At 41.4% G+C, this 23,444-nt stretch overlaps 1 protein-coding gene across 1 annotated transcript; it reads right to left on the reverse strand.

Annotated features, from left to right (window-relative positions):
* Positions 1 to 396: 396 nt before the first annotated feature.
* CMPK2 (cytidine/uridine monophosphate kinase 2) lies at positions 397 to 22,920 on the reverse strand. Its single transcript, XM_087946112.1, has 5 exons — positions 22,100 to 22,920; positions 17,480 to 17,594; positions 13,423 to 13,624; positions 1,895 to 2,128; positions 397 to 1,134 (listed from the first exon to the last, which is right to left on the reverse strand). Exons 1-5 carry the CDS (start codon positions 22,763 to 22,765, stop codon positions 1,011 to 1,013), a joined length of 1,341 nt encoding a protein of 446 aa, XP_087802238.1. The 5' UTR covers positions 22,766 to 22,920; the 3' UTR covers positions 397 to 1,010.
* Between the last annotated feature and the right edge of the window lie 524 nt (positions 22,921 to 23,444).

The raw sequence follows: 23,444 nt of genomic DNA on the forward strand, positions 1-23,444 counted from the left end.
CTAAACAAGAACTATCTGTAACTCCCATTGAGTCTACAGGCTCAATGTAAAATATAGGGTTGCTATGTTAATTACCTTGTTAACAATACAGCACAACTGTTAACCTTGTTCATTTATAAACTCTGGAATGTTTATGGTGGAAACTGATTAAAGGGACACTGGCAGTCTGAGTTTGCTCTATTAGAAGAAATCATCCAAGACACAAGTGCCATCAGTAGAATCCCTCTATAAGGTATTCCAGGCACCTACTTTTATTATCTTTCCTGCACAAAAGGCATTTATATTCTGCCACTCTTTTAAATAGGGTAACATGTCTCCTCCACTTGTGGCCCTTCTGTTTCTGTTTAGGTTTCTTCGTTTTATCTCTGAAACAATGACCCAACAGGCCACAGGTTATCTAGTAATAATCAATCCTCTTATTTGAAATTGAAATCACACAACGTCTTCACAGTACACTAGAACTGATTTGAAACTTTGCACAGCTATTCCTCCACACATATTCTTCCTTTTAAAATGTAAACCTCCTCTTGTTTCTCCTTCCTGCAGTGTGAAGCGTTTTCAACAAATATAGCAAGAAAATGGAAGGACGCAAAAGGACTCCTAGACACCATTTATTTTTCACTTCAATTCGGAATTTTATCTCCAGTGACCATGTTTAAGTCCTTAATTATTCTACCTTTTGATAAGCCCACCTCATTAAAGACTTACTATAATCTGTCTATGTGATACTGTCACTAAGTTAATTCAGACAAGGAGAATATTTTGGAAAATCTACACAAATTTAGTGCCAATACAATCAAAGTTTGTATCATGTACATATTTTGCATTCCTGTCGCAGTAGTACATTTCAGTATGATTACATATTTTAAATATTAGCTTTTCCATATAAAAGACTATTTATTGTCTTGCATGCCTTATGCTTCTCACTTGTTCAGAAAATATTAACATCCGTTTTCCTTGGGAATTTTTCATTCCGACAGTTATTGACAATAGTGTATATACACAAACAGCTATAGGAAATGACAGTGATTTTTAATCAAATGTAGAGCAGCTTTGGCAACACCTTCTTTAGGAGGATTGGCATCAAGGATATGACATGTTGGATTTTCCATTCTTCTGTAAGACTCTTCAACTCTATTTTAAAAAATACATAGCATCACCAAATGTACAAAAACTTTGCATTCACACTAAGAGCCAACCGCAAAACTTTCAGTGTAGTATATACTTCAGACGCTATGAATTGTGATTTAAATACTGCACTGGAAGGATTCAGATAGCCATTATTGCAAAATTAAGCAAACTGATATGTCATCCCAGGTTGTCTGAAAAGGATTTTTAATAGGGCTTGCAAAGCTTTAATTTTAAGCTTCGATCTGAAAGTGAGGCAAATTGTCTCCTCAGAACTGAATGCATCAGTTAACTTCAAGTCAATTCAAAGATTTCATGAAGTTTTATACATATGCATAGGCACAATTATTAAAAAGAATCTGAATCAGAGCTTGGCTTAGTTTTTGTGTTTCCTATCTTTGGATATGTTATGGAGTCCAGCTACTGGACTGTAGTCCAGCTTCAATTACTATGGAGCACAATTGCATCTAAAAACACAGAAGCTTATCTGACTGAAGTGGTTACTATTTGCAGCTAGTCTACCTGGTATTTTAGGACCCCTCACCCAAGGCAGCAGACCCTGCAAAGTGCGATGTAACACATGTACACCATCCTTCTAAGGGTTTTTTTGTTCACCAAAACCAGTACACAACTCTTCCTAAGATATACATATTTACCATAATTATCAAGCCCCAATACACTTTTTCCTTATCATAAAAAGAGCAAGATTTTCATGATTTGCTAAGAGGGAATATAGTGGCACCTTGTTTTGCATTTCAGTACATACTTTTGACGGAAGACATCATTCGCTTCCAAATCAACCTCTTCTCTTGTTTTCTCAATCCCACGTCCCTGTAGCCTCCGGACTCTTTCTTCAGGGCTAACAGTCAGGAGCAGGACAATGTCTGGACTCAGAAGATCATCAGGCCAGTGATACACCAGGTGATGAGGTGGAGGAAGATTTTGCACATTCCCTGTTATTTCAGTTGCAATTGCGTATGCTGCAGTGCTGTGCCAGTATCTGTCCAAACAAAGGCATCAGAGTGACTTTCAGATGAAGATCATTCTTTGCTTCTAGAACCAATCAGGTTTTACATATGAAATGAACTTTGAAGGCAACTCTGCCTCCCTCAAAATGGTCATGGGGAAGGGTGGGCTCCCTCTGGGATCCTTCTCTTGTGGAATGTCATCTTCAGGGATCAGGCCTTCTCAGCTGCAGCCCCACTTCTCTGGAACATCATTCCAAAGACTAGAATTCACACTACTCGCTTTTCCGAAAGCTAATAAAACTAGCTTTACTGAAGTCCTTTGAGAGCAAAATTACAACAAGGGGGAAGCCTCCTGTTGTATTGTGACTGTAATGTGGGATATTGGTATTTTAATGTTGCATTTTTGTAAGCTGCCTTGAGTCTTGTTGGATGATCAGTATGTACATTTTAAGATATATATATATACAGAAGCCTGATGATGGCAGATGAGATTCTGCTGAAACGTTACTACAACTTTAAAAGAACAACTACAATGACGTGGGAAAATACCGAACAAAGCCGAATGCCATACATGTAAATACCCGAAAACTTAAGAAATATATATATATATATATATATGTATGTATGTATGTATGTATGTATGTATGTATGTATGTATGTTTTCTTAAGTTTCGCGGGTACTTACATGTATGGCATTCGGCTTTGTTCGGGTATGTTCCCATGTCATTGTAGTTGTGCTTTTCAAGTTGCCGAAACGTTGCTACAACTTTAAATGACGTGGTTTTAAGGAACACTCACTTTCTCTTCACAAGGATCTTGTCATACAGACCCAAGCAAAGTGATTTTTTCAAAACACAAACTAAGCTCTGTGAAGACTTGAGCTACCTTACAGTACCATCAGCTTTCCCTTACAATTTTGTCAGAAAATAACAGAGTCAGTTGTACAGGTACTTTTCTTCAAACTGCAGTATGAACACCAGCCCCAAATTCAACGTGAGACAAGAATACAATCCATAAACATGGGGGGTTTTCTTAAAAGTTCATTTTCTGAAATTTAAAAAAATAAAATTTTCTTCTAATAAGTTGCTTGAATGTAATATGGTGTGTGTGTGAGAGAGAGAGGGGGGAGGAGGGAGGGAGAGAGGAGGGAGAGAGGGAGGGAGGGGGAGAGAAATTACATAAAGATCAGAATTAAGTTATTCTGAGTGAACAAGACTGAAAAAGAATAAATGGCTTTAAGTCCTCTAGTAGCTCTGTTTCTGTATTTATCTCTCCAGGCAGCTGATAAACAAATGCCACATTAAAACACTTCCTTATAATTCACATTTTTTTGTTTTGTTTTATCAGCTTAAAGGATGAGTCATTCTGTGGTTCACTGAGTTTGGGAAATTAAAGTATTGAAAAATCAGGCAAGGTATTTTTTCATTTTACTTATTTATTTAGAAAATTTATATTGTCCCCTATACCCACATGGCGACTCAAGGCGTATCTGTATTTTGACCTATTTTTATCTTAGTCATATGGGTGCCAACGTAATACTGTACCAAACTATACATACTGTATATAGTTACCCTTTTCATGACAGATGAAAAAAATAATTTGGATGGCTGATATATTTTAGAAATAAACTGACCATTGCATTCTCAAATAAGGTCTAGAAATTTACTTTAAAAATCATTTGAAATTTTTAAGACTCCAAAGGAGCCAAATTCAAGGTATCAGCTCAAGAACCCTTATATCCTAATACATTTTTGTAGCAAATATGGTAGTCGCATTATCCATTATATCACTGGTTGCTTTGGAAGCTCCTCAGCTTCGTTCAATACAGATGGGAGCACAAATTAAAAGCAGAAATACAAGTCCTATTCAGCAATCAGAAAAGTCCATAGTTGTTTTGATCCCATTAAATGAAAATTAAGAGTGATACTTTTCTGCTATTGCTATCATCAGATCATCATCAGATCATCCTCATGCTATCATCTAGCCTTTTGGGGGGGGGTGTTAATCACTTTTGACCCCAGAGAACTGCCTAGACTAGTCCCTGCAGTTTTCTTGGCAAGGTTCTTCAGAAGTGGTTTGCCATTCTCCCATGAGCTGTTCAGAGCATCCAGTAGTGGGAGGTGCTTCAGTCTCCGCATGTCTAGGCTGGGCTTAATTTGTGGAACGCTCCTCCTCCTCCACGGTACTCCTCCCCAGTGTTCCCCAGTTTTTGGCTCAGCCTCGTGAGAGATAGGCAGTGCTTGTGATTCTTCCTTGGCTGAAACAGGAAAAAATCTTTCCTTGCTAGCAGGTTTGAAGGTTAATCAGCTTGTCTTGGCTAATACTTTAGCCTTCTAATCCTATTGCGATTTCTCGAAGTTGGCTCGCATTGCAGAGATCGCTCGCATTTCAGGGAAGCGCCATTTCGTGCCCCAAAGCGGCGGGAGGCTTCAGCGCTGCTCCGCGCCCCCTCCCCACAACCGATCTTTCTACCCCTGCCATTCCAACCGACTGCCGCAGCATTTCTTTACCCAAACAGCAGCGTGAGCTCTTTGCTCTCAACAGAGTCGTATCGCTTTCCTTCCCCCTCTGAACGCCATTTGGGGTGGAGGATTCAAATACTTAGTACCTTCCACGCCGTTTAGCCTCATAGGAAAAGCCATCAGAGGCTATTCCTTTATACGGCGGGAGTTTGCTGCTGGGGAGCACGCCAAAAGATTAACGGCCGGAGGCCATCTTTTCTTACAAGACCTCATGGCCATGCGCCTGTATTCCATTTTGTGCTGTGTGAGGTAGCTCTGTTCCGAGCAGAGGTTCCCTTCAGAAATACTGGGGACCATTATACCCTCGTCTTGGTCTTTTTCTCCATTCGAGGCTATTCTTACAGTTAAATTGTTGGCTTAACCCTCACAGCCCAATCAATCCGGCGGCACAACAGCGAGCACCTAGGCCTCTGTCCGCCTGTGCAGGGAAGCTGTTGAAGGCCTCTATCCTTATCAATCTGGGCCTTTAGGCGTTCTCAATTTGGCTGTTTGGTTTCTCAGCACGTAACATCATGCCACTAAATTAATATTCATATACATATATAATATATAATATATAATATATAATATATAATATATAATATTAATATATATATATATATATATATATATATATATATATATATATATATATATATATATATATATATGGATCTTTGGTTATTCGGGTTTTCTCCCGCGTAAGATTCAAAGTATCTAGGCAACGTTTCGATGAAGTCTCATTCATCATCTTCAGGCTTGCTTCTTCGGCTCTGTGCTTCTCAGAGTGATGTGAGCTTTCAGCTGCTTCTTCCTTCTAACTGCCAGTGGGGTGTGACTTGACTGGGTGGGGGCTTGGCTGCGTTCGATTGGGTGGGGTGTGTTCTCATTGGTTGGAGAAAACCCGAATAACCAAAGATCCACATACAAATACCCTGAGAACCTCAGAAAACATATATATATATATATATATATATATATATATATATATATATATATATATATATATATATATATAATAATAACAACAAACAACAATAATAATAATTTTCTCTTCAGTATAATATTTTAATATCAATAAAATATTATTACTGAGATACGACTCATTTTAGATAGGCATTATTCCAAAAAAAAAAAAAAAGGAGGAAAGGGGGCAATAAAAACATCATCAGGGCAACCGGTCTGTCCTCAGATCAGGCCCCTGGGAGTGCCAACCGCCTTCACAGTATTGCATTGTATAACAAGCATATTGCAATTCCATTTTCAATCGAAATGGCAGATGGTAGCAGCTCTCAGACCTCATCCTTGAAGGTCAAAGACAAATCTCAGCACAAACCTAAGCAGGCTAAAGGGAATTCTAAAACTTCAGAAAAGGACGCCATCAGGCGCCATAATGCTTTACAAAAACAGATAGATAAGTGCACACGGGAGGCGCACAAGGTCTCACAGGACTTCCCCTCCTCCAGCCCAGGTCCGTCTACCTCTTCCCACCCTCCTCCTCCCCTAGATCTCTCCCTCTCATCCAAGCACAGCTTGGCTCCCCAAGGCCAACAGGCCCAAGTATCTGGGACACCGACCATGCGAAGGGCTCCCGAAGCCACATTCACTCCGACGGCTGCCGGTCTTCATCAGGACGATAGTCTTACAGAGGAAGTTCCAGAGAGGATGAAGGCCTGGATGGAGCTGGCAATCTGCCAGGGAATCGCAGCAAGTCTTCAACACGCAGTTATGACCAGGGAATATCCTGTGATCACCTATCATGATTCCCAATCGCTGAGGTCATTGACCAGGTCGGAGCAGCACCATACCCAGGTACATTTACAAGGGGAGGTCCCCCTCCAAGGGTGGACTGAGGAGGAGGAGGAGGAGGAGGAGGAAGTGGATCAAATTGATCAAATGGAAGAGATTGAATCAGGATCAATACGTGACAGCAAGCCCCTGTCAGAAGCAGACCCCTTAGAAAGGGGAATGTCTGAGGATGAGGGCCTTGTTCCTGACCAACCTGTTTTTACAGGCTTATTCCGCCCACAACTTTTCAGATCTCTCTTGTTTAAGGCAAAAAATATTGCACGCCTAAACAAGTCGACCCCTTCTACCACTCCAACTCCTTCGGAAGAGGGACCAGAGGATCTAATTTTCAACCAACCAGTAGTTGAAGCAGAGGTGATCCCAATTCCTCCCATGTTTTCGGACCTGGTACAGAAACAGTGGGCCTCTGCAGCGGTGTACCCAGCCCCCACTGGATATGACAGGAAATATTTCAATTTAGCCCGATTTCTCAAAATTATTGAATACTCCCGAGGTAGATGAACCTATAGTGGGATTAGCATCCTCCTCCATTCCCAGTGATGTGCTGGAGGCATTAAAGCCGAAGGAAAAACGGGCCGAGCTAGCCCTACGCAGAGCCCATCAATCTGACGCGTGGGCCATCAGAGCAGCCACGGCTGCCTCCTTCTTCACCCGTTCTTCTCTCAGATGGCTCCGCCTCTTACGGGAACATGTCCCTAATTCTAACCTTAGAGCGTACCAAGATATTGCTAAACTTATAGCAGCTGCTGAATTCTCAGCTGACGCAACTTATCATGCAGTCAAGTTTTCAGCCAGGGCCATTACTTCACATGTCACAGCGCGACGCTTGCTATGGTTAAAACATTGCCAAGCAGACTTTAAGCACAAATGCAAGCTGGCTTCATCCCCTATTGTGGGAAACAGACTGTTTGGCCCTTCCTTTGATCCGCTACTAATTGAAACCCATAACAAAAAGTAAATTCTTCCTTCCCTTTTTTGGAAGTCAGATCGTAGAAACCCTCAGTCCTTTTGGAGGGGATCCTTTCGGCCCTTTTACCAGGGATCTTTTTCACCCAGATACCAGAGACCCCCATCATTCAGACCAGGGCAGCAGCCAGACAGGTCTGACTTCGGGGATAGGAGCAGAAGGGGTGGTCAATCCAAAAGATCCTTTCGGGGAGCAGGAAACAGGCCCTTTTGGCGTCCAAGATAACTCCCTGGACCCAACCCCCATTGGCGGATGCCTTAAATTATTCACTGACCAATGGGACTCCTCAACCTCTGATTCCTGGGTCAGACACACGGTTAGATTTGGCCTTGCGCTGGAGTTTCAATCCACTCCCCCAGATTTTTTCATGTCATGCCCTCTCTCCAGAGACCCGGTTAAACGTAATCTCATGGAAACAGCTATCCAACACCTACTGGATATATGAGCCATCCAGCCAGTAGCCACCACCCAACGAGGGCAAGGTTTCTATTCACATCTTTTTGTTGTTCCCAAAAGTTCGTGTGTGTGTGTGTGGAGAGCAATATTAGATCTGAAATGTCTCTTAGTCTATCGTTTCTTAGTATATCACAAGTTTAAAATGCACACCTGCAATCTATCTTACTTGGCATCAGAAAGGGTGACGTCCTCACATCCATAGACCTGACAGAGGCATACCTGCATATTGCTATTCAGCCTTCCCATTATAAATTTCTGAGATTCTGTTATAATAACCACCATTTTGAATATGTGGCCTTTCCTTTCGGACTAGCTTCTGCCCCTAGGACCTTCACGAAGGTTCTCGCAGCGCTAGCTGCTCATCTCCGTGATATCCCCGTACGACTCCAGTGTTATCTTGATGACATCTTGATTTTGTCATCTTCCGCCCATCAAGCAGTCAAAGACACTCAGAACACATTACAATCCCTACAACACGGCTTCTCAATAAATTGGAAAAAGAGTCATTTAACACCATCGACTCGGTTAACCCATCTGGGGGCAGTCATAGATACGGTGAAAGGCAAAGTTTACCTGTCACCAGATAGACTAAATAGCATTCAGCAATTAGTTAAGGAGATCAGGGGTCTTAAGAGGGTGTCCCTAGCTGAACTATCAAAATTGTTAGGCAAGATGATCTCATGTATCTCTATCATCCCTTGGGCCCGGCTCCACACTAGATCCCTCCAGTGGTTCCTGCTCCCGTACCAGCGCTCCGGCTGAAGCAACTCCAAATACAAGGTCAGGGTACCATCAAAGGTCCTCATATCTCTCAGTTGTGCAGCATAAACTGGCTGGAGCTTCGAGCAGTACACCTGGCTCTCCGCAGCTTCCTTCCACAGGTACGCAATCAGCACATACTAATATTAACCGACAACGTAACAGCCAAAGCTCACATAAACAAACAGGGGGGCACACAGTCGAAACATCTCACGCGAGAAGCGGAGCACTTGTGTCATTGGGCGGAGAGCAATCTACTTTCCATCAGAGCAGAGCACATTTCGGGTCTATTGAATACACAGGCAGACTGGCTGAGCAGGGCCACCATCGATCAATCAGAGTGGCGACTCCATCCATCCCTGTTTCAAGAAGCGGTCAGGTAAAGGTCCGGTTTGTCGGCCGCGGCGGCAGGGATTCGCGAGCTGCGCGATCCCTGCTGCGCTAGCCGCTTTTGGGGCTCGATCCGGACGGTGCGGAGCTAGGCTGCCCTGCAGGGGCAGCTGAAGGTAGGGGATCCGGAGAGGGGTTAGGGGTGTTGCAGACCCCCTCCCGGCCGGCAGAACCCCCTTTTCCCAAGACGGTGCAGCGGCGGTCTGTAATGGCCGCCACAAAGAAGCTGGCAGCCGGGTAAGAATGCGCAGGAGGAAGTGGAGAAAGTTTTTGAAAGGAGAAAGTTTTCTTGGTTCCTAGGACTCTAAGACATATTTAACAAAATTCCTGAAAAGTATGACTTTCTGAATGATACCTTCTAAAAGAGGAAAAAACCGGCAGTTTGGTGGTGCTGAAAGGAAAGCTTACCCTCTTTTCCTACGGAATAAATAAGTGGATATTAAGAAACCTATTTTTTTTTAGGTGAAAACTGGCTTTAAGCAATGAGTGGGAAGAGAGAGGACTAAAATATATAATATTTGTATGCTAAGAATTTGTTGGAGGAGATGCCTTAAGGATTTGAAGACTAAAATATATTGCAATAAGATTTTAAGATTTTAAGAAACAGATTTGGATTTTATTTTTCTCTGATTGATACTACCCCAGGAGGAGAAAGTGAGAACTCTGCCTTGGTTTGGACTGATTGATAACTTTGGGACTGTTTTATTTTCTCTTTGGAATATTCTGGTTGTTGTAAGAAGAAAGAAGGGGAAAAGAAAAGAAAAGATTTATAATGGCTCTCTCTATTGAGGAACTGAGAAAAGATTATGAACAAGCAAAAAAAATGGTAAAGCTGGTTTGAAAGAAGCCTTTCTCTTTTTAGAAATGGCGCTTATTAACTATCAACAAACATTACAACAGATGAAGACAGCAGAAGGAGAAGAAGGAAAGGAATCCATTTTTAATGAATTTCAGAACTCGACCAAAAGAAGGAAGAGGGAAAGGAAGAGAAATAAAGGACTTAAGATTTAAAAAAACACTTAAGAAAGGGAAAAATAAGATGCAAAATCAATATAATGATAGTAAACAAAAGGGAAAAGGAACACGACAGAGAAGGGAAGCCAGGAAGGCAGAGGCTAGAAGAAGGGGGGGTAGAAAGGTTTGTTGGGAGAAGAAAGAAAGGGAAAAGGTGGAGAAAAGCTATAAAGTTTTGAAATTAAATGGGAAAAAAGGAATCTTTTTTAGGGATAAAGGATAAAGTATAATTTCTTCAAAAAGATTTTGCAAGGTACATAAGATGATATTGTAGTATTGTATCAGAAATAGAAAACTTAAATGGTTTAAGAGTTGATAAGAGATTAAAATGTTGAAATGTTTAATAATGATTGGTTTTAAAATTTAATAATATGAGGGGAGGTTTAGAATATTGAGTTTTAATTAAAGAGTTTAATAAGATTATGGTATTGATGTTATTATAAAATTTCTATTATAGTATTTGTTTTTAATATTTAGATATATTGTTTAATTATGTATTTAATTATTCTGGATGTACTATTTAGATAGAATGTACCAAGCAAAATCGGATTGGGTATTGGGCGTTATTTTAAAGGTTAATTTGATTAATTTAGGGGGGAGATAGAAAGGCATCATACTCTGATTAGTGATTTCAGGAGAAACTTCTTTTTTTTTAATAAGGAACGAGACAAAGGGACAATAAAGAACGGACAAAAGATACAAATACAATGACTCAAATTAAGATGATTAATTAAGATAGAATTAAGAAGAGTGAAATATGTGGAGAAGTTAATATAGAAGACTTAGAATGGTAAATAAAATAAGTAATGATATGTAAGATGAGCATGAATATAATTGAAGTCCATGAAGAGAGAGATACCTGGGTCCAAGTTACTTTCCAAAAAGATCTTTTTATGTTTTGTGTGTTGTGTGTATATGTTTTTTTTTGGGGGGGAGAATTAATAAAACCTTGCAGAAATATAGAATGAGAATAATGGTAACTAAGTCAGAAAGAAATAGATGAAATAATAATAATGAAATTGAATAAGAGTAAAGAGAAGTAAAGAGAAATTGGATAAGAGGTTTTTGTATGTTTATATGGAAATAGTTTAAAACAGAATTATAGTTTATCTGACTTGTTAAATTTATAATGGAAAAAGGTTTAAACATGTAATGGATAATGATGATTTGTGTGTTTTGAAAATTAATAAAACTTGTTTTTTTTTAAAAAAGAAGCGGTCAGGACATTTGGACAGCCGCTGGTGGACCTGTTCGCTTCCCCCTCAACGCTCATCTCCCGAGATTTTTTTCCAGGTACCCCTCGCAAGGAGCGGAGAACTACAACTCGCTCCACTGTCGTTGGCCTCCGGGACTTCTGTATGCATTCCCGCCACTTCCACTGGTTCCCAAGGTCATCCAGAAACTGCTAGACGAGAGGGCGGAACTACTTCTAGTAGCTCCTTACTGGCCCAGACGGCCGTGGTTTGCAGACCTCCACAGTCTATCCATATCAACACCATGGAGAATTCCGCCAGCCAGGGTCTCGTTAACCCAGGGACCCCTTCAACATCCGGACCTTCAATGGTTGCACCTGACCGTCTGGAGGTTGAGCGGAGTTGTCTGAAGAGCGAAAAGTTTTCCAACAGAGTAATCTCCACTATCCAAGCTGCCAGACGCCCCTCAACAACTTGTACCTACAATGCTACATGGTCCAGTTTCTGCAAATGGTGTACCGAGTCTCGAATTGATCCCACCTCTCCATCTGTGGCTCAAATCCTAGAGTTCTTGCAAGAGGGACTTGACAAGGGTTTATCACCGAATACATTGAAAAGACAGGTGGCGGCCTTGGCGTCAGTTCTCACTTGTGAAGGTCTACTTTCTCTTTCCCATCATCCACGCATACGGAGTTTCCTTCGAGGAGCCACAAATTTACGCCCTCAAGCGGTACATCGTTATCCCACCTGGGACCTTAACAAGGTCCCTGTCACACTCACTAAGGGCCCTTTCAAACCCTTGAAATTGTCAAGTCTCCAATTTCTGACTTATAAAGTGGTTTTCCTTGTAGCGATCACTTCTGCTCGTCGTATTTCGGAGATTGCAGCCTTATCTGTCAGACAAGATCTTTGTGTTTTCCATTCTGACCGGGTGGTCCTTTGTCCTGATCCTAAATTTATACCCAAAATTAACTCGGTCTTTCATAGGGCACAAGAGCTGATACTTCCTAATTTTTGTCCCAGACCATCCCAAGGGATGGAACTGCAGTGGCATAGGCTTGATGTGAGGCAAGCATTGTAAATATATATCAACCGCACAGCGGCTTTCAGAAAAACGGAGGCCTTATTTGTGTCTTTTCAGCCCAACACTCAGGGATGCAAGGTCTCACCTTCTACAATAGGCCGTTGGCTACAGGCCGCGACAGCGAAAATGTATCAGACTCAATTACTGCAGGTGCCCGGGGCATAACAGCTCATTCAACAAGGAGCGCTGCAACATCGGCAGCATGGGCCACACAGGCACCAATAACTGAAATTTGTTAAGCCTCAAAACTTGGGCCTCTCCATCACCATTCATTAGGCATTATAAAATAGATGTGTTTGCATCCGCTGAGGCCTCCTTTGGCAGAAGAGTTCTGCAACGGGTCCACAGGGACCAGGAGGAGATTCCAGGCCAGACGGAGTCCCTCCCGTAGGACAGGCCAAGCTTTGGTATGTCCCACTACTGGATGCTCTGAACAGCTCATGGGAGAAAGGGCGTTGGTACTTACATGACATGCCCGTTCTCTTTGAGCTGTGAAGAGCATCCAGCCCCACCCTTTTTTTCCATCTGGTGGGGTCCTGTTTCGGCCAATGAGTTGTTAGGGCATTGAGGACGAGGGCGGTTATGTATCTCGTCTTCGCCAAAACTGGGGAATGCTGGGTAGGAGTACCGTGGAGGAGGAGCAGCGTTCCACAAATTAAGCCCAGCCTAGACATGCGGAGACTGAAGCACCTCCCACTACTGGATGCTCTTCATAGCTCAAAGAGAACGGGCGTGTCAGGTAAGTACCAATGTCCTTTTTCTTTTTCTAGCATATAGACAGCCAGATTATTCCGAAAATTCAGAACTGTAATGGAGTAAAATAACCACAGGCAATGGATAATTATAATGCATGATAACTTCCTATTTCAACCTTTCATAAAATACTAGAAACACAACTTGTACAATTAACAAGGCAGCACATTTTTTTGTTGAGTCCTTGATGCTTTCTGAGCTTGGTTGTTTTTTGCAGATATCTTATTAACCAATATGTAACATCATCTGTACAGGTAAATGTGGGGTTTACTCCGTTAATATGGAGTAGCTTGTCCAGCCAGTTTTGAAACATCTGCAAGGAAACAACCAAGCTCAAGGACACCACAGTTCATCTCTGAGCTACATTTTCTTCCACTGAAAACACTTTATTTTTGCAAACCTGTCTAGAATCACTGGTGACTTAGAGGATGCTTCAGCTATTTCAGAAGCCATAATGTAGTTAGTCAGTGCATAGAATGCTCTCCGTATGATCGGTGGTTCATCATCAAAAATCTTCCGCCATTGGCTAACACAAGATGGAGGAGTCCTCAAGAGCACAGCATTCAATGAGTCTTTCAAAAAATGAGTCACTGTTGTTTTGCCTACATTTGGTACAGGAAGAAAAGTCACCCTTAGTTATAACACAGCACTTGGATTGATCAAGTTTGCAAGAATTTAGATTAGATCACTGATATCATAGGGAATAGTCCACTGTTTGGATTTCTCAGTCCTATCTGCAGATAAAGTACAGTTTTGCAGAGAACTACCCATCTCCTCCCACTTATGACTGTATGACCATAACTTTTTGGACGGTTTCCTAGTAGGATTGATTGCCTATTGTACCCTATGACTATTAAGTGTTGTACTTTATGATTCTTGACGAATGTGTCTTTTATTTTACCCTGTTTCTCCAACAATATGGCCTCCCCCAAGAGGAAGTCCCAGCATGTTTTATAGGTATGAAATGAAATTAAGCCCCTCCCCCCAAATTAAGGCCTATATTAAAACATGCGAAATGGGGGAATGGTGGGGGGGACTTGCCGTTAGGAAGTACTTTTGTTGCACACCCGGATATGGTGCTGCCTGCGTTGACCCCGATACAAAGTGCCCCACCAATGCCGAGGTCAACATCCAAGCTGTCGCCGCCCGCCCGAAGATGCAAGGGGGGGGGAATTAAGTCACCCCCGAAAAGATGACCTAGCCATTTTTTCAGGGCTCACAAAAAAATAAGACCCGGCCTTATTATATGAGAAACACGGTATGTACAGAGAGCACATGCACCAAGATAAATTCCTTGTATGTCCAATCACACTTCGCCAATAAAGAATTCTATTCTATTCTATTCTATTCTATTCTATTCTATTCTATTCTATTCTATTCTATTCTATTCTATTCTATTCTATTCTATGTTATGCTATGCTATGCTATTCTATGCTCTTCAATGCTATTCTATTCTATTCTATTCTATTCTATTCTATGCTATGCTATGCTATGCTATGCTCTTCAATGCTATTCTATTCTATTCTATTCTATTCTATTCTAATCAGCTATTCTCTTGGCAGAGCCATGGTGGCACAGTGGTTAGAATGCAGTATTGCAGGCTAATTCTGCCAATTGCCAGCAGTTCGATCCTGACTGGCTCAAGGCTGACTTGGCCTTCCCTCCCTTTTGAGGTCAGTAAAATGAATACCCAGATGGTTACTCAATAGGCTGACTCTGTAAACTACTTAGAGAGGGCTATAAAGCACTGTGAGGCAGTATGTAAGTCTAAGTGCCATTGCTATTGCTAGTTGCTATGACTTGAAGGAAGAAGAGTTGAAGATGGAATTCCTTTACTTCCTTTAGTGCCTCATAACTGCCACCAATCCTGCTGTGAAGAGATGTCATGAAGGCAAGAAGCAACTTTCTTGTACCTTCATTAAATGAACCGGGATTAAGATAGCATAGAATCTAAGCTTCACAACAGGGCTTAATCCACTATTTGCATGAATTCACCAGCCTCATTCACAAATCATATTCTGCTACGCCATAAAATGATCTGTTTGGTTTAATATGCAGTGTGCATCCAATTGTGGTTTTTAACAAATTATAATTATGTTCAAATTCAGTCAGTTGGGCATTATTCAATAAACCATTATCAAATATTATGGAATACTACTATGTAGGAGTAGAATGCCATTACCTAGATATTGTTATAAACAGCAATCATTAGATGAATGACTGAACAAGGGGAAAAATAATGCTTACTCACCTGACATTACTTTATGATCTAAAACAGATTAATGTATGTCAGCCTTCCTCACTCTATGCCCTTATGCTATGTTGGCCTACAATTCCTATGATACTCACAAGAATGGCAAGGGAACTCTGAGGGAGGTAGAAAGGTGGATTTGCAGGCTACATTTGATCCATACACTGTCAGCTACACCCCTCTGTCATATGACAAAGATTTCTGTTTTCTACTAACCTTAACATCTGTTCACTAACCCTCAAATTACCATCAAACACACTTTTATTTAATTGTTTCCATTTTACTTTCTTGCTAATTTGGACACACTAATGACCTCCAAAAACATCACCTGCAAACAATTCTGGGCAGTATGTCACTTGCATGCCTTATTTGTTCACTCCTGTGATGCAACTACAATTTATATATATTTATATTTATATTATTTATATTTATATTATTTATATTTATATTTATATTTATATATATATAAATATATTTTGTTTACTTTTTCACCACTGCCCTTAGAACATTTTCACCAGGCTTGAGAATTATGGATTTTTATATATATATATATATATATATAAAAAATCCATAATTCTCAAGCCTGGTGAAAATGTTCTAAGGGCATTTATATATATTTATATATATATATATATTTCTATCTATCTATCTATCTATCATCTATCTATCTATCTATCTATCTATCTATCTATATATATATATATATATATATATATATTCTATCTATCTATATATATATATATATTTATATATATATATATAGATAGATAGATAGATAGATAGATAGATAGATATATAGATATATATATATATAGATAGATAGATAGATAGATAGATAGATAGATAGATATATATATATATATATATATATATATATATATATATATATATATAATATAAATAGAATATATATATATATTTATATATATATATAAATAAATAAAAAAATCCATAATTCTCAAGCCTGGTGAAAATGTTCTAAGGGCAGTGGTGAAAAAGTAAACAATTACATATAGTAGCTAAACTGCTGATATTTTTCAATGGGAAGAATTAATTTTTAAGCAAGTTAATCCAATGTATTCTATTTAGAAATTGAGATTCTATTCATCAACATCTGCAACAAATTAGGATTGCATGCCAGATTGTCAGTCCACATCCCCATTAGAGAGATATATGGTTGGTTACACAAAAAAGGAGATACCCCAGTCCCTCCCCTCTGCTGGACAGAGAAAATAATTGGTCTTTTAAAACAAAGGGGAGAACTCTAGTGGTCTGTTGGCTGAACTTGGAAAAAGCATGGGGCTACCATCCTTTCCCCAGCTTTTGATTGTCAAGAGGCTTCTGAGTGCAATTTAAAGTAGTTGTACTAAATATCATGGACTGTGTGAATGATCTCGAAGAAAGAGGGGAAGAGATGCTGCCTAGGAAACAATCAGACAAGAAAACATGTTAATGTACTCACTTGCCTGCTGGTAACTGAGAGAAAAGCATTGTAAGTTACTTTTTTATAATAGGATTTTATGTAGTTTAAGTATGGTTAAGCTAAACTCTTTCTGTTAGCTTCCTCTTTACTCTTTCTGCTACATATAAAACCCTCACCCTAAAGCCTAAAATGTGTTCAGTTACAAGTACATGGTGAATTGTTACAATCTTCTTGGAAGACAGGAAGATCTGCCCAGGGCTAGACAACAAGTAAATAAGATAAGGGACATCCTCCCAAGGTAAAGCCCAGCAGTGAAACAAGACAAGACACAGAGGCACAGAAAACAATGTCATGTTGACCCTTAAACCTATAATTTAGCTCATCTTAGAATGCAAGAAAATAAGGAGGTCTGGGGAGGGCCTCTTAGGCGTGGTGTGTTCTATGTAGGGGTATAAATGTATTGTTTGAATATGGAATTTTGCTCTCCTTGTACTCAATCCACTTGGGAAGGGTCTTGGAGGCCGCGCTTGCAACTGCTTTTTCTTTTCTTCAATAAACCTTTGAAATTGTGCACCAGACTTGTCTTCGTATTGTGAGTATAAATTTATTGGGGGTCTTATATTTCACATAGCCTTGATTTTTTTTAAATAGTTTTAAGATGTTGCACAAACCCTAACCTGTTTGCTTTCCAGTGCAAACCCACAAAGTAAGTTAATTTGATACTATATGAAATGTGTCACTCAAACGAAAGCTTATGGGTGTGTGTGTGTAATATTTTCTTACCTGTTCCATCTAGCCCTTCAATAACGATTACAGGAAAATTTCCTTTCTTTGGATGTTTAGGACACTTATCCACTAGTTCTAGAATCAGTCTGGATTCAGGAATTATTGAAGTGCACTATAACGAGAAGATACATTGATTCTGAAGAATTAGAAGCAGTACCTAAGGAACACAATGCTTGTGATGGCCACTTGAAATGCCAGATAGACTGAAGAATATGGCTCCTGAATCCTGAGCAACCGTTCTGTCACCTGAAAGAAATTCAGCTGACATTCACAAGAGACAGATACCAAAATCTCTGTCTTCCACATAGGAGCTATACCTTGGCCGTTCAAAGGGTAGATCATAGGAAAACAATACTTAATAGACTTAAGTATGATTGGCCTAATTTAAAAGATATTGTGCAATTAAACACGGACATTTTACAAGGTTCTTTGGAATATGTATCCATGTCCCCTTTATCCATCCATATTTTCTTCAAGAAAACATACACAATCCCTGTTCAAGACACTACAGAGTACAAACAGAATGCAGACACTGAAAAACTAAGTTTGAACATCATGTGTTGCATAATGATACACAATTTACATTTTCCACCAGGATTTTTCATACATTTTCCCTTCAAATAAACTTTTTATTGTTCAAAAACAAAAATCAAAAGGCCTTGGTAAAGTTTCTATTCTAATTGCTTTAATAACAAAAAAAAACATGACAATTATCATAGTCTGGCTCAAATGAAGCTTTTGAGAAGATATGTTTACAGAATAAAAGATTTCTATAGCAATAGGAAACCCCTCAATAAAGAAGACATACAGCAATGAGTAAGTGAGAAGTTGCAAGTGTTTTTCTTAATTATTAAATTTCTCCTGGGCATTAAAGATGTTAGACTTTCAGCAATTCAGTATTACACTAATTTTGAGAACTTAATAATTAATAATACAGAACAAATAAAGAGAACAATCTCAAAATTGTATAGGTTAGTTACCCTTGAAGTTTGAAACAAGGCAGCCACTTCGTGCTCTTAAACTAAGGAAGCTTAGGAAGCTTCATTTTAGTAAACTCATTCAGGAGATAAATTGACAGGCATTATAGAAATCAGGTTGATTCACCACAGCTTTAATGCAAGAAATTATGTGGGAGATTTTATATCATTGGCACTTGATTCTAGGCAGATTGGTAACTGTACATACTATTCTTCCAAATATTGGATAAGTTGTCTTTACTTCATTTGTAGTAGTTATGCAATAAAGTTATATATCAGTTTGGAGTAAAAATTTGGGGGAGACAAAATCATTATTTAAAAAGAATTGAATACAACTTAGTTACCCAGAGTTACTGAATTTATTTTTGAGACTAAATAAAAATGAGAAATGTATGCTACTTAATTTTAACAGCTAAAACTATTGCCCAATATTGGGAAAAAATAGATAACTAAATAATTAAGGTATGGATTAACAAGACCTCTTCAATTGCCATGTTAGAAAAGATTACAGATACAGTGAAAATACACCAGACACAGGAACTATAATTCTACCAAATTTGATGAACATTATATTTAATTTCAGTTGCAATAGAAATACCATTGGTAAAGCTTTAGATATATATTAACTATTAACTATCTTATTAGCAGATTTTTAAATAAGCTTATACATAAAAACATATATCGATGTGCATGCAGATACATCACAAATTTGTCAGTTACTTGATAGTTCAATTAAAAACAAAAACCCTCCTGAAATATAAACAAGCATCATTAAGAGTCATATGTTAATAACATATTTCATATATGGCATTCTAAATGGGCCATGGAAAAGTAGTTCCTGCATATAATTTAGTCAGAGTGATTTTTCTTCAAATGGACAGTCGTCATAAAGCAACTACCGTGTTTCTCACATAATAAGGCCGAGCTTTATTTTTTTTTGACCCCTGAAAAAACAGCTAGGCTGTCTTTTCGGGGGTGACTTAATTCCCCCCCTTGCATCCTCGGGTGGGTGGGCGGCGACAGCTTGGATGTTCGGGAGACCTTCCGCCACCGTTGCTTTCCCTTCTCCCTTGCTGCCGCGGCGTTAGAGCAACGCCGCGGCATTTGGCACAGCCATGTGCAGCCAGTCAGGGCTCCTCCCTGCAACCGGAGCCCGGCGGAGACACTCGGCTTCAGTCACTCCTGTCGCCGCCTTCCCTTCGCCTTGAAGGCAAAGCCAATTCTTTTAAAAACGACGCCTACTACTGGTATGACAAAGCCTCCCCTGCCCGAGAGGGCAGCCCAACCCCACATGGAGAGGTGAATCTCCTGGGGCCGCAGCGCAGGATCGGCCCACCCCGGGAGAAGCGCCCAGCCGCCATCCCTGCCTAGTGCTGGGCAGAGCGCGAAGAGCTTCGCCTGGGGTGCCCAGCGCACCTGACAGGCGGGCCCTCCTGCCCAGTGGTGGAGCTCTCGCCAAGGCAATGAGCGCCTCCCCTCCGCTCATCCCGCCAGAGCCGTGCAGGCTGGGCAGAGCTAGGAAAGTGAGCCGCGGGTGTTTAAATGTTCTTCGCACTCTGCCTGGCACCAGGCAGGGATGGCAGCTGGGCGCTTCTCCCAAGGTGGGCCAATCCTGCGCTGCGGCCCCGGGAGATTCGCCTCCCCATGTGGGGTTGGGCTGTCCTCTCGGGCAGGGGAGGCTTTGTTGTAGTAGGGTGTCATTTTTAAAATAATTCGCTTTACCTTCGAAGGCAAAGGGAAGGCGGCGACAGGAGCGCCTGAAGCCAAGTGTCTCCACAGGGCTCCGGTTGCAGGGAGGAGCCCTAACTGGCCGCACGTGGCTGCGCCAAACACCGTGGCGTTGCTCTAACGCCGCGGCAGCAAGGGAGAAGGGAAAGCAATGGTGGTGGAAGGTCTCCCAATATGAAGTGCCCCACCAACGCAGGCAGCACCATATCTGGGCATGCAACAAAGTACTTCCTAACGGTAAGCCCCCCCCCGCCATTCCCCCCCCATTTCGCATTTTTAATATGGGCCTTAATTTGGGGGGAGGGGCTTAATTTGATTTTATGCCTAGAAAACATGCTGAGTCTTCCTATTGGTGGAGGTCATATTGTTGGAGAAACACGGTACCATGGTCGTTAAACAACAAAAAATTAAGCAAACACATTGTTTGCTATGGGGCATTTTTGTGTAAAACTGGAAGTGAAAAATGGTTTCTTGTAAAAATATTGTAAATCACGGTCATGTGATTGCAAGACTTTGCAAACAATTTAAATGTATATCAGTTGACTATGTGGCCCTTCAAAACTGGGTCATAAGTACTCCTGGGGAGGGCCTTTGTAATTCTGAATGGTTGCTAAGCAACCAGTCATAAATTGAGGCCTGCTTATATGCTCCAGATTTGAAGGCCCAAGATTTGAAAAGCTTCTTGGAGAAAACCATGACAACTTTTGACCCAGTTAGTGTGATTGCCGCTACCATTGCCACCATTAAGGCAATTTAACTGGGTTATGCCTCTTGTAGAAGATACATGTCGGTCACAAGGTCTATTTAACACAAGACCTCAAATCCTTTCGTTTATCAACCTCTTCATGAATGTCAGATGGTTCATTGGGTCCCAACATAGGTAAATAATTCAATACTACGTTTACCAATAAATACTATGAATAATAATATTGACTCTTGATTATTGATAATGTATTGACCAGTTTGGGGGACTCTTGATTTATCACATGATGCAGCCTGAGGAATTCTGGGAGTTGAAGTTGTAAACTTCATTGTAAACTTAACCAAGCTTATGAAATACTTAGTCCTAGATGATCTGAGTCTACTTTTTTTCAATTTATAATTTATCTAACTTATTTAAAAAGGGTAAATGTTGTGGCTGCAACATCAAGTCTACTTTATCATCATTCCCCCCCCCCCCAACACCCAAATTCTGTTGGTGCCATTATTGATTAGACCAGGGGTATCCAACTTTGGCAACTTTAAGACTTCAATTCCCAGAATTCCCTAGCCAGAATTCCCTAGCCAGAACTCTGGGAGTTGAAGTCCACGGGTCTTCAAGTTGCCAAGGTTGGACATTCCTGGTTTAGACCCAGCAAATACGTTTCCCCTGTACAATCTTTTAACCCTATCAAACCTCCTCCATCACTCTTTATCCACGGAAGCCACCTGGTCACTATTTGGCTTTCGCTTGGCCAGTCATCCTCCCTCCCTCTGTATACAGGTAGTCCTCAACTTACAACCCAAAGTTTTTCTGCTAAGCAAGGTAGTTGCTGAGTAACTTTTGCTCCATTTTACGACCTTTCCTGTTGTTAAGTGAATCGCTGCAGAATGGTTGAATGGAGAATGGTTGTAAAGTAAATATGACTTCCCCAGTGACTTTGTCAGAAGATTGCCAAAAGCAGTCACATGAACTCAGGCCACTGCAACTGTCATAAATGTGAACCAGTCGCCAAGGGTCTGAATTTACATGGTAAGGATGTTGCAACGGTCGTAAGTGTGAAACACATGGTCCTAAGTCACTTTTTCAATACCGTTTTGCTTTGAACGGTCACTAAATGAACTGCTGTAAGTCGAGGGCTACCTGTGCTTCAGCTACGGCCTGAAAAGGAGGCCTGGTTCTGCGGTGTTCCTCTTTATCCTAAACACTTACTTCTTCCAGCACTTGTCGGGCAGCTTCCCGAGACCTGAACACGGCGTTGCCCAGAAGGTGAGGCACGGCAGGGTGGGACTGCGGTTTTTCCGCGGCCACCACATTAGCCCTGCCCAGCAGCTCGCTCTCCTTTCCTGGCCCTTTACAGCCCCACAAGGCGCAGCCGAGCCGGCCGCTCTCGCCTGGCTCGTACACCCAAAGGTGGGCCGGCGCTGGGAGCAGGGCCCCCAAGAGCTCTTCCAAAAAGCCCCGCGTCTCTGGCAGGCCCTGCTCGTCCTGAACCAAGAAGCCTTTCTCTAGCAGAGCTCCGCCACGCCCGTAGCAGAGGAGCGGCAGGACTCGGCCCCGATCGCCCCAAGGCGCCTCCTGCTCGAGCCGGCGCTGCAAAGTCCCTTGCAGCCGGGCAGCTCGGACGCGCTCCCGCGGGGTTGGAGCCACGGGGATGCCGAAGGAATAGCATCTGCCCGGAGGAGGCAGGAAACACCGGGGCCTCGCGGGGTTGCCTGGCTGCCCGTCGGCGCCGCTGAGGGAGAAATAGGCCACCTCCGCCCTTGACGATTCGGCTACGAAGGAGCGCTCTAGCCAGCCCGCTCGGTTCGCAGAGAGCAGCTTATCCATGGTTAATCGTAGCAGCCGGAGAGATCCAGCGGCGCTGCCGGGCAGCATGAGGAGAAACGAAACCTGGAGTGGCTTAAGAAACCGCCCCGGCCCCGGCCCATTCGCGAACGGGGAAACAGAAACCGACCGCCGGCTGCTGTTATCGCTTGGAGGAAGGAAAAACCCGCGGAGAAACGAAAGCGAACCACCCTCTCCCTTTACATTACATACACGACCTTACATAACGAAACAACCCGAGAGGAAGTTAAGATTCAAGAATCCGTGACCAAAAGTGATAGGGGAAACTTGTGACAAAAAAAAAAAAAAAAAAGGAAACCGAGACGATTTGGGAAATGAAGCCGATATTTCATGAAACTGAAAGCTAACCAAGTATTAAGCTAACTGAGTATTAGCAAGCAGACTAATTTACCTCTGATAAATTTGCCTTTCGTTTGTTTTGAAGCGGGGTGGGGGTGGAGGGACCCGTTTGCGATTCGAGGCAAATGCAAATAATTTTTATGGGAATGAGCCTGGGAGAGAAGGCACATTATTTGCTGTTTTGTGTGTGTGTGTGCATCGGATTAACATGATCATCTTCTGGGAAAACGTTAATATACAACATAAAAAGTGCCCCCGTTATTTATATAAAGGGTATTTATTTGAATTAGTGCCCAACTGCCATAGACACTGATGTGCAAGATAAACATTATTCCTCTTCACAGCATCGGTAACTACATATGCCCAAAAG

Source organism: Notechis scutatus, chromosome 1, assembly GCF_049901735.1.
Source record: "Notechis scutatus isolate UNSWTSFEM ecotype Mainland chromosome 1, rNotScu1.2, whole genome shotgun sequence".
NCBI classification, from domain to species: Eukaryota; Metazoa; Chordata; class Lepidosauria; order Squamata; family Elapidae; genus Notechis; species Notechis scutatus.